This window comes from Stegodyphus dumicola, chromosome 8 (genome assembly GCF_044657685.1).
Source record: "Stegodyphus dumicola isolate Sdum_Otavi_A_Nest chromosome 8, ASM4465768v1".
Taxonomy (NCBI): domain Eukaryota; kingdom Metazoa; phylum Arthropoda; class Arachnida; order Araneae; family Eresidae; genus Stegodyphus; species Stegodyphus dumicola.
Genome location: NC_140775.1, coordinates 109715048 through 109727247, shown reverse-complemented (window position 1 = coordinate 109727247; position 12200 = coordinate 109715048). Strand labels below are relative to the sequence as shown.

Below are 12200 nucleotides of genomic sequence, written 5' to 3'. Positions count from 1 at the left end.
TTCGAATTTCAGCTACGGTCGTTGCTACTCCTCCATGCATCATTTTAACATGTGCACTTTCTACTATCAAATTTGTTAGCCAGGAGTCTCTTGAAAGAATTTCCGGATGTTTTTCATCATGTAACAAACTAGAATGTTCTAATCTTCCTCCCGCTCTAAGTATCCCGTTCTGGTCTAAAAATGGGTTAAAAAGATATAACGATGATTTCTTTTCGACTTTATTCGCTTTCTTCAGAGACTCAATTTCTTCGGAATAAAAACGTTCTTGTTCAGATCGAATCCAATAATTTTCGGCGTCCACTATTTCTTCAGTCGTTAATGGACCTGTCAAACGGTTTGTTTTCCTAATTTTGCCAATGAATCGCTTCATCCAACCAGTTATTCTCAACAATTTTCTTAAATTACTATATTTTCAGATGTCTATAAGCCTTTCTTCAACTGCTGTGCACACAAATTCATAAATATCATTAATATTCTTGCGGTATTCTAATTCTTCTTCGGTGACAGGTTTCTCTTCATTCTGTCGAGGCCACAACTCAGACGACATTCTAAGCCATTCTGGTCCTTGAAACCAGATAGGATTGTTTTTCAAATCTGGAAGTTTAGCTCCTCTCGAAGCCAAATCAGCGGGATTACATTTACCGGTGCAATAATGCCAATTTTCTGGGGATGTCAAATTTTGTATTTCCTGAATACGATTTTTAACGAAAAGCTTAAATTTCTTTGCGCAGTCCTTTATCCAGAAAAGTGTGATTTTCGAATCAGTCCAGAAAAAACAAGAAGGTTGTAACTTCAAAACTTTATTGATGCTAGTGCCTAATTTGGCTGACAAAAGAGCTCCCATTAGTTCCAACCTAGGTAAGGTGAGCGGTTTTAAAGGCGCTACTCTAGTCTTTGAAGCAACAAAAACCGTATATATTTGTTCATTGCTAGAAATTATACGTAGATACGCTACTGTACCATATGCCTTTTTGCTAGCGTCAGAAAACAGTGCAGTTCAATCCTTTCCACATCACTATTACCGATTGCAGAAAAATAATATCGTGGAATACCGATTTCGTACAAATTGGAAACTTCTTTGCACCATGTTTTCCATACAGAACATAAATTTTCTGGTAGTTCATCATCCCAATCTAAAGCAAGTGTCCAAATTTGCTGCAATAAGATTTTGACTCTAAGTACAAACGGTGATAACAGACCTATAGGATCAAAAATTCGTCCTATTGCCTGTAGGACAAAACGTTTAGTATTAACTTGTTTTGAGAGAAATGTTATAAAATATTCTAAGATCTTTAAATCGACATCAATCACTTTTAAAATGTAACTTTTAATATGTACAATATATACAGTTCATAGATCAAACATGGTGGTTCAGTTGACAAATAAATCTATCTATATGCTTTCATAATCGAAAATCGAAATCAAATAGGAACCGAAGTGTTCCTAATCAAATAGTGTGCGAAGTATCAACATCCATCTATCGAACTGCCGGTGGAGAGTCTATCGAAATTCAGAAGGCACATTGCGTCGCGTTAACACGCAACGCTAGCGCCATCTATCAATTAATCAAAATAATTTCAACAACACATATGAATAAAGAGGAGAAAAAGCTAATATAAGAACTCGGTAATGTAGATGAGAAAACATTATCTGAACCCGAAGTTGATAATTCTGATGGCAAAGAAGATTGGATTCAGCCTTTCAAAACAGCGAAAGTCGCGGAAATTTCCATCTAAGTTAAAGAAATTCCACAAACCAATCACTTTGAAAAACTCATTCAACAGAAGCCAGATGAAGAAAGCATGACTACAGAGCAGCAGCTAAATGGTGAAGATAAACCCTAAGCCGCCTACGCCCTTTTTATGTCCCCGTCCGGATGTAAATTGGAATAATCTATAATAAGACTCTTTTTCAAGTACAAAATTATCGAATACAAAGGATCTGTCCACTCGGACAGCATAAAAGTCAGTTAGAAATATAAGCATAGAGGAATCGGATGCCTCTAAATACAAGAAATACAATACAATACCTTCCTAACTGGAAATGAAGCATAAATCAAGGTCCTACTGAAAGGACTAGATTCTGATTTTTCAGAAGAAGAAATCCTAATTACCAAAGTGCAACAATTTACAGGAAAAACAAAACATGACGGAGAAAGTACCGATCTTTTTCACAGAAGTCCCGAGGTCAGACGAAGGAAGGAAAATTGTTGAACTAAAGTTTCTTCTACTTACTAATTCATATTAAAAGTTTCAAGAATTGGAAGTTCTCCGCCCAATGCTTCTGTTTAGAAGCTAACGAAACTTAAAACTCTGCTTTTTGTGCCTGCGAATGTAATAATATTTTTAATATTTGCATATCAAGCAGTAAATTAAACACTAATATAATCTGGTTCTTAAGTTTAGTGGTCCCATCAGTGGGAGAGGGATAAAGGTTGCTGAACACTAGTGGGGTGTCCCAGAGTTCGATTCAGGCGAACGGGCTGGCTGCATAGTTGTTTTTTGTGGTTTTCCCCATGCATAATGCGAATATGAGAATTTTGCTTACAGCCTTCCTCCATGGCTGCCAAAATTTGACCGCGATTCGCGAGCCGCATAATACTGTCTCGGGGAATGTTGAAAATGTTATTATTATTTTTTTTTTTTTTTAAATTCAAAAACATTTAGATTCGCAGCTTAAATGTGGAACGCTTTAATGAGAGCATTTTGAAAATCGGGATTCCGAATGATTGCCCAGCTTAAACAGATAGCCCCCACATACTTTGACACACTTAAATAATGAACAAACCTAATTCAAGCGCAATTTATAAACATAACTACTAGCAAAATCCAGAAATTCATTGAAATCTAGTGTAGGTATCCAATCAGGAGGAATACGAGAGATACACCGTCTGTGGTTACAATGTCAATATCCTCCTTCAAAACTTAGATTATCATTCGTTAGTTAAAAATTCTCTAACTTGTACTTTTGGTAGAGTTGACTGAAAGTGTAGAAGTGCAGATTTGAAAAACCTTGATTGATATAAAATTAGCAAACAGAAGAGGACATTTTTTAAATAATTTTGGAAAAAGAATAAATTAATATCAGAAGCGTCATCATTTACTGCAGTAATAATGATTAGAATTCAATTATTGACAATTGCATGCTAAATTATAATTTCAAACACGTAATGAAAATATGCTACATAGAAAAATGCATTTTAGGATAAAAATATCTGATGTAGAAACCACATGACTTAATTGCAAGGTCTATCAAATTATACACACTTTTTAACCTGCACTTCATTTAAATATATTTCCTTAAATTTCATTGCAGATATATTTCTCATTCAATCAATTCAGTTATGACTTTGCGGCAAGGCAAAAATACATAAAAGCTCAAGGCATCTTCGTTAAAAATTGTCAAAATACAAAAAAATCTAAAACACCAAGTCGCACCTTACTACAGTTAAAAACAGAAAGAAAAAACAATTTTTATAATTAAAATTAGTGTCTATGATCAAACATACTCGACCAACGGGAATTTGAAGACAAAAATCTTCGGTGCACAAAACTGAAAGTTAATTTTCCATCCTATTGGGCAAAAAGACTCTGAAGTTAGTGCACCAAATGACTTCGTTAGGCTTAATTCGGCACTTAAACTTCTGAATTGTTAATAAAACCTTAACCGGAACATAAGAACAACATAATTCAATTTTTTAAAGTAAAAAATGCAGAATTTACCAAAATATAAGAATAAAAATTTAAGCTCACCGAGCCAGGTAACAGAATGGGTGAAAATGTTTACTTAATATTAGAAATTTTTAAATAATATGAAACTTGAAACCTTCCAATGAAAAACAATTTTGCGAATTCTTTTCATAAAAATATACTTATTGAAAAGATGCATACGAAGTTTAGTAAATGAAATGCATAATTAAACTCATGAATGCTAGGGTACATTTTATCAATATAATTTTTCAAATGTATTTGAATAAAAGTTTAAATTTTAATTGACTGCTCAAATTTCAACAGCAATGGCTTGCTTAATGCAACTCATAGCCACCTACAATCACTCTTCGACACAGTGTTTATAGACGAATTGTTAGAAACACCTAGGACTTCTTAATAATAGGTTATGTATATCTAGAATTATCAAGACAATTCGAGGGCTAGTCTCTAAAATCAATCATTTTAAAATCAATTACTTAAATCATGCTTAAATTATTTTTAAATTCTGGCACAATTTAAAAAATTTGCAAAATCTGAGAATTCAAATGTCTCATCCTTAGGGCGGGATACACAATTCTAGCTGATAATCCATTTCACATCTAAATTAATTTCATTATTTATTATTATGTGTTCTTAGTACACTTAACGTTATGCTAAATTGCATGTGGAAAACTAAATTATTATATTTATGCAAAAGCCGGGAAATGTTCGCATCTTATTTTTTAAAACAATATTACTTTCTTGAGCGGCAGCTTTTCCAAAACTTGCCCTGTCCGATGTCACATATTTAATTTTTTCCAGAAGTTCGCTCTTGAATTGAAAACAAAGAACCATTATAAGCACTATTTTTCAAGTCAGTGCTTTATGCTTAATTCAAATAAAAAGCTATACTTGTAAAGAACACTACATCTTCTTTTGATTACAACTAATTTCTATTACAATCAGACAATAACAATAAACAGTGTAGAGAAGAAAATACTGCATTTTCTCTCTGGTGTGGTGTAGTGGTGTATTTAATTATGGCAAAACACACTAGGGCTATCTGCCTAAGGGGAGGGATGCCTTCGTGGAGGACTTTCTAAGGGAAATGGCTCGTTAACACGTTACACATGGGGAAAACCACGAAAACACCCATGTAGCCAGTCCGTTCGCGGGATGCGAACCTCGGACCGAACTACCAGTGCATTTTCTGTCTGGAAGAAGGAGTGTCAATTTTAATATGCAGTAGTTTAAAATCTATATAAACATGTTTCTCTAGTAAAGTAAGAGAAATAAGAAATATTTCATACATGCACATACATAAATTGTCTTTAAATCACTTTAAAAGCTTCTTTCTATTCAAAATCCATTTCTCTATTTTTAAAACAAATGTGAATTGTAAATGTGGAAGTGGAAATTTCCCAGAACCTCACTTTATTTCTTAAACTTTTCTGAAATCTACCATGCGGCTCCTACTGCTAAGAAGTTTGGCCATCCCCGGTATATAACAATCAGATGACTCCTCGTGTACTATTTTAAAGATGTGGATTTACATATCAATAGTCACATTTTAAAGCTAAATGCATAAAAAATAATATTTGAAAAATACAAACCTCTAGAAGAAAAAATTTGCTTTGGAAAGATTCCACTTGTTCAATTACATCTAAGATCAAAGATAATGAGTTCTCTAGAGAATCCACCTTATTGGCAAAATAACCAACATATTTTGAAGCCTTCATAGCTCTTAGATTCATCTGATGACTTTCAATTATAGATACAATGTTTTCAGAGCTTTCTAGTTTATAAAATGTTTTAAATTCTTTCATATCAAAGCATACAGACATCCATATGTTTTCAACTTCTTCGATAGACTGAAAAAATTAACAAAATAATAAATTAAAAGATTACTAATTAAAATACTGTTTATAATGGACCTTATATTGAATCTATATGTTCATTGATTTCATGAAGAAAATATAAGTTTCTTCTATGATATCGAAATTATATATGCAAATATACCTTATGGTAGCAGAAAAATAACATGCAATAGAATCAGTAGACACACGGAATTGATCAATCATGAAAAACAAAACGCATCACCATTATCAGCATGCCAAGTTTTCATAAATACATGACTGTTGATATATACCAGAGCTTCTGGAAAATATACTGAGGACCTAAGGAGGAATCACGAACAAATGTAATTGTTCATTTAAAGAAAATTGTTGTAGAATTTTTTCATTTAAAGAATTAAATTTATTTATTCATTTTTTAACTTTTCATTTAAAGAAAATTGGTGTAGGTATAAAGCAGTATTGTTATCGTATGCTGTGAGGAAAAACAATTTAAAAAAAAAAAAGAGATTCAGGGGTAGAAATGAAAAATAGTATTACTCATAAAAAATTTAACAATTAATTTAATTAGAAAATCGGTGTATTGCTGCAAGATATGAAACAGGTGGCGTTTTGCTAAAATTTGTTATTTTAAGAATAAATTTAAAATATTGAAGCGAAGGAATTTTCACAAAAGATGAGATATTTTTATAAAACAACACACACAAAAAAGTAAAAATATTTTGTATTGGAATTTAAAAGAATTTAAATGGAGAAATTTTTTTTATCGATTGCCAAATTTGTCTCTTATTTCTTTTAAGCAGTAATTCAGAAAAGTTAGCTTATTCAATTAAGAAAAACAGCATAAAAATATTCTGTAATTCCTTTTAAATAAAATAAAAAATTATGATTCTACCTAATTCTTATTAGGAATAATATCTTCGCTAATTATCATAATTTTTACTGGAATTGAAAATTATGATTCTCCGTTCTAATAAAAAATTATGATAACAATAGTTCCTTTACTAACATTAATTTTAAGTTGTTGTCTCTTTAAGCAACCTGATTCATTTTCCAAGATAATACTGGAGCACATATCGATGACATTAAATAAATGTGGGATATAGAGCTTAGCCTGTCCTAAAAGTTCCGTATCATTTACTTTTTTAATTATTGTTATTTATTTTTTTAATTATTATTTAGTTTCTTTTACTTTTCTTTGCCTACTGTTACGTAAATAAAATAAACACAAAATTAAATTTTAAATGAAAATAATAGTACTTTCAGTATCAATAATGTTATACCACACAAAATACATATTCTGAAAATTACAGGCTGTGCTGATTACGCTGCATTTAATGAGCCATGTGTTATGATTGGTATGCACAGCGGGGTACAAGTTTAGGTATGTTAAGGGGGAAAAGTTTAAAACCACGAAAAACTTTAAAAGCACTGATCTAAAGGATGACTTAAATTTATCTGCTGACAGCAACAACCCATTTTTGGAATAATCAGCTAATAGGATTGTCTATCTATCTGTATAAAGGGTGTTCAAACGAAAAGATATGAAACGTCGCAACAACCAAACCGGTCCAAATGTGGACATGTCGCTTTGGCATAACGTAGTGAGACATCTAAGGACGCGAATGTAGTGTCCGAAGTGGTTGTGCGCATACGCAAGCTCCCGCGTATGACGTTGGAGTGAAGTAGGCAGTTGTGTGTTCCGTCAAATTGATGCGGCAGTGCGTGTGAGGACATCTTGGCGTTCACATTGTGAAATTCGACGATTGCGGAGCAGCGAGATTTATCAGATTTCTGACTGTGGAAGGAGTTAAACCGGCTGATATTCATCGCAGGATGGTGGCTGTGTGTCCGATAAGTCAGTGAGAAAGTAGAGTGTCAGTTTTCGTGAACTTGGAGTGTTTGAGTGCTGACCCTAGACAGGCCAGGTAAAAACGGTCATCTAGGGGAACTCATCGACAAGGTGAACGACTTATTGAGAAGTGATATCTTAAAGGGAAGCCGCTTCAACTCGAACGACGAGCTGAAGAACACAGTGGAGGACTGGCTCCTGTCACAGTTACAGGAATTCTGGGAAGAGGGAATCCGTCGGTTCGTAAAACAGTGGGATAGTTGTGCTCAGGCCTTTTGTCATTATTTGTGAATAAAGACTTCAGTATATCAAAAGTGTCATTACGTACCTTTTCATTTGAACACCCCTAACATAGTATATAGAGAGACAGAAAAAGAAATCTGCATGGAGTTTCACTTAAGACAGGCAATATTAAATATTCAGTTCAATAACATTTCATAGTGTAGAGTTAAAGCTAAAAATAATGGAAAAAAGATTATACCTAAGCATTTTGATGAAGATGTGTAAAAATAATCCACGCACCATTTTCCCCCATAATGTAAAGAGAGAAACTTCCATCGAAATGCTGGATTATTTTTTCCCCATTAATCAGCATTTTGATGAAGGTCTGTGAAAAGAATCCTACCACCATTCTCCCCTTCTCTCTCTATATATATACATATACATCTCTCTCTATATATACATATATTTTGTATATATATATAGAGAGAGAGAGAACTGTACTGTATATATATATAAATTTGTACTGTGTATACATATACATATATACACAGTTTTCATTACTTACTTACTCATAAACTTAAGTCACTCATTTTAATAAACATAAGTCACTCCACTGAGTCAAATAACACAGTATAATGGAAACAATTCAACTTGCAGATTAATACTTAAAGACCTTCATAATTTTTAAATGAGCATATGTTGACAATTTTTTATATGTACTGTCTTAATCCATTATTTATTATAAACGTAATTTTAATAATGTCACATTCATATTTTCCTTTCCCTTTCCCACTGCTGGTTGTTTTACTTCTTTCTCTAACATGTTATTATTTCTTCATTTTTACTCTTATCTGCTTATCTGCACTCAAAAGGTATTTCTAGCCCAGAAGAGACTATTAATTTCGAAACAGGATTTTACGTTGCTATAATGGTTTACTATAAACAGTATAACTTTTCAAATTGATGTCACGTAATATTATCACCCTGTAATTTAAAGAAATTAAATAATAAAGAATTTGCATGTAAGTATGTATGTTCCTCGCATTGTGAAAAACGTTAGTACCAAGAGCCATAAAATTTTGAATAATGTAGTCCTCTACCCGAACATGTGCACCTGGAATTCACAAATTTTGAATTTCTAATTTATTTCATTACTCATATCATATTTTGTAAAACTTAAATGAATTTTTAATTAACAAAATCACTAGGAAAGCGAGCAGTGGTAACATTGTTCGAAATAAAATATATCTCCAATGCGGAAGACTATTGCCATTCAGAAAAATGCAAGATATTTATTTATCTTTCAGTTTTAATTAACAAACTCGCCTCTATGAAAGCAATATGAATGGAATAAAATGGATATGATGCAAGTAAGATGAAGTAAGATGGAAATAAAATACTTTTATTTTCCAAGAGCTAGCTTGCTGCCATTCAGCAGAGCCTAAGATACTTTCAAATTTAATCTCGAGTAGGAGTGATTATTGAGTAGGAGTAATTTAAAAACAATAAACACAGTTCTTAAGAATATTTTTTCTACTTTTTTATGTGATTGATTTATATAAGCATGTATTAAAATCATGAGATTTCTAATTAGAAATATTCAATATTTTCATAAAATTACACTAGCTGGACTCATTAAAATCATTATATACTTTTCTTGTTTATGATAAATATTTTAGGCAGCTGGTCATACAAGCGATTAGTTTTTATAGAAATAATATAGGGAATATTAAAATATGCATGGCATCCTCTAACATTCTATCAGGAATTCTACAGATATGCTTTTTAAAATATTTTGTAATTTTCCTGTTAAATTGAATTTTATGTCAATTAATTGAGAAGAACGTGACATTTAATAAATAAAGTTATTGCATAAAAAGTTAGCAATAAAACAACAAAGAAAAATGTTCGTTAGCCGTCTCACTAAGAAAACTTAATATTGATATGATAAACTAAGAAAAAACGAAAAAATAGAAAAATGTGTGCCAACATTTCACACTGCATCACAAATTAAAAACATATGCTGCTATGCAACTTTTAAAAATTTTGGGTTTTTTAAAAAAATTGTTCTAGTTGAACTGTATGTGCTTTTGTGTGAAGAAAATGATACTTAATAACAAAGCTATAAAAACAGAAAAAAAAAAGAAAAAAAAAAAATGGTTTAGCAGGAGTGAGTGCAAAAGCAGACAGGTAGACTGTGAGCTCAGTGTAAAGAAACTTGACAAACCCTCTTGTGCAACCCTTAAAATTTGAAACTTTTCAGATTCTTTTTATTTTTTATTATTTATTTTATTTTATTTGCTATTTCTGATTGACATTTATTCTTCTTTTCAGTCATTCATTATTATATTCTGGGGTTATCATATCCAGTCCTTCACTTATAACAGCTTTTAAGAAGACTGCTAGGATTATTTTCAAACAGTCATTTGCTTCACACAATGCATCCATACACATTTATCAAATACACCCATACCTATAACTATTTTAATTTATGTGTATAAAAGAGCTTAATTTTCTTACAATAAGCATATTATGAGAAACTATACCTTTTCTATTTCATACTCTTTCCTAGCTTGAGTTGCAACCACACTAACTTTATTAACAAGATTTTCTACTTCCAAGTTTTGTAAACATGAGAAAGTGAAATCTGCACTTTTGAAAAAATCTTCACTATCTTCCACAGCAACAAGGTTTAACAAATTCCTTAGTTCATCCCAATGTCTTTTTTGCAAAGTCTTTTCTTGAAAATTCAAAATCACTTCATAATATTCATTTAAATTATCCACTTTAGACAGAAGCTCATCAAGCAAAACCCAGTGGGTTCCCTTTCAAAAAAAATCCAGAATTTGAATTAATACATAGTTCTCAATTTTTTCTTTAAGATATATAAAAACTATTGAATCAGACTGCATTTAAAAAGCATAACTTAATCACCTGTACTTCATTTTTTAATTGTTTTATATTCTTTTCAAGATTATCAGAAAGAACTTTTTTACTTGGAACATCAAATTTCACAATCGGTAAATTACTCCATTCCTCTGTATATCCATCATGCTGCTTTACATAGATCCATGATACTTTAAGATGTTCTAATTCCTAAATAATATAATGTACAAGAATGTAATTAAGATTTTATTGCATTAATCGAGCAATTTACTGCATTAATTGAATAATTTATTGCATTCAATTTAAAATGAAATTATTAAATATGTAAAAAAATTTTAATTCATGACAAATAAAAATAAAATCAACAGAATCTCAATAAATCAGCATGAAAATGAGATTATTAAAAATTCATGTTTAGTATACATTTACAATATGTCAAAATATATAAATAAGAAATTATCAACATAAAGTCTTTAAAAATAACATCTAAAATTAACATTTTAAAAGAAAGTAATCAAAAAATAAAAGAGAAAAGGGTAAAATTCGGAAAAAATATTCAGAAAAAAGTTAGTTCTCATACTCTTAATTTCAGCTTCAAACAGCAATTAACTATACATTAAATTATGCCACTTAAAAATTGCAATTAAGTCACATGAAAATGTGTTTTCAAGATACCAAGTAATTACATAAAATTAGGCAAATATAATAAAATGACATGTAACTGCATAAAACAAATATTGTTAAATATTGCAAATAAAAGCAGCTGCTCAATTGTTAATAATTCAGTTGCCAATGTTGTTGAAATGTTAAACTTCAGTTATAGAAATTCAGATGCATGCTTTTCAGTTTTAGCGTAGTTTGCAGGTTTTTGACTTTAACGAAACAATTAAATATAAGAGTAAAAACCTACTTTTACTAATTTAAATTAAATAATGGATGATTTAACTTTCTGTCTCAGAGAATAAAATGTCACAGAAAAGAAAAAAAAATCAAGCAATAAGTCATTATCTCAACGGCAAAATTCAAATTCACTTCAAGTTATTCATAATGAGACTTTTTACCCCCTTTATTTCCAATGTCTAGGCAAAAAGTTACAAAGAACTAAAATTTTATGAAAAGAGGTTACAAACAATAGAACTAAGGATAAAAAGACCAAGTCATTGTCTAAGGAATGCTCTTGCCTCTCAGTATCTCGACTCCTCTATAAAACCACGAAGAGACCCACACAGAAGCTGGTGGTCCCTGTCCATTTCTTCTCCATAATCACAAAGTGAGCAAATAGAATCATAATAAGACATAATAAGACAGATAAAAAAATATTATAAACTGAATTTTGAAATGATAAAATTTTAAATAAAAATCAATATAATTGTAAGTTACAAATATAACTAGAAAAATTTTCTGTTCATGTAAATAGATTATAAATACAATTCTTTTGTAGCAGCTTCCCTCTGGAAAGAATTTAGAAAATTTTATACAGTTGAAGATTGCTTGCATTTCCGCTCATCCCCATATTAAACGAATTTTAACTTTTAAAGTACAAACATTTTTAGCAAAATTTTTAATAAATACTTTATTATTTTAGAGGGCATTTAAGTTTTCTATAAATATGTTAGAATTTTCCATTATAAAAATTTCATTAAATACAGCTTCTAATATAAAAAAATACAAGGTGACCCAGAAGTCTCTTAACATTTG

General features: G+C 30.8%; 1 protein-coding gene across 1 annotated transcript in view; it reads right to left on the bottom strand.

Moving 5' to 3' along the window:
• The window catches only part of LOC118195740 (dynein axonemal heavy chain 2-like), a 62898-nt gene that overhangs the window by 29389 nt on the left and 21309 nt on the right, over nucleotides 1-12200 (bottom strand). The window contains exons 5-7 of the mRNA XM_085823014.1: nucleotides 10551-10712; nucleotides 10163-10441; nucleotides 5303-5560 (exon numbers count right to left, since the gene is read on the bottom strand). Of these exons, the coding sequence (XP_085679140.1) occupies nucleotides 5303-5560; nucleotides 10163-10441; nucleotides 10551-10712 (699 nt within the window). The remainder of the gene's footprint in view (nucleotides 1-5302; nucleotides 5561-10162; nucleotides 10442-10550; nucleotides 10713-12200) is intronic.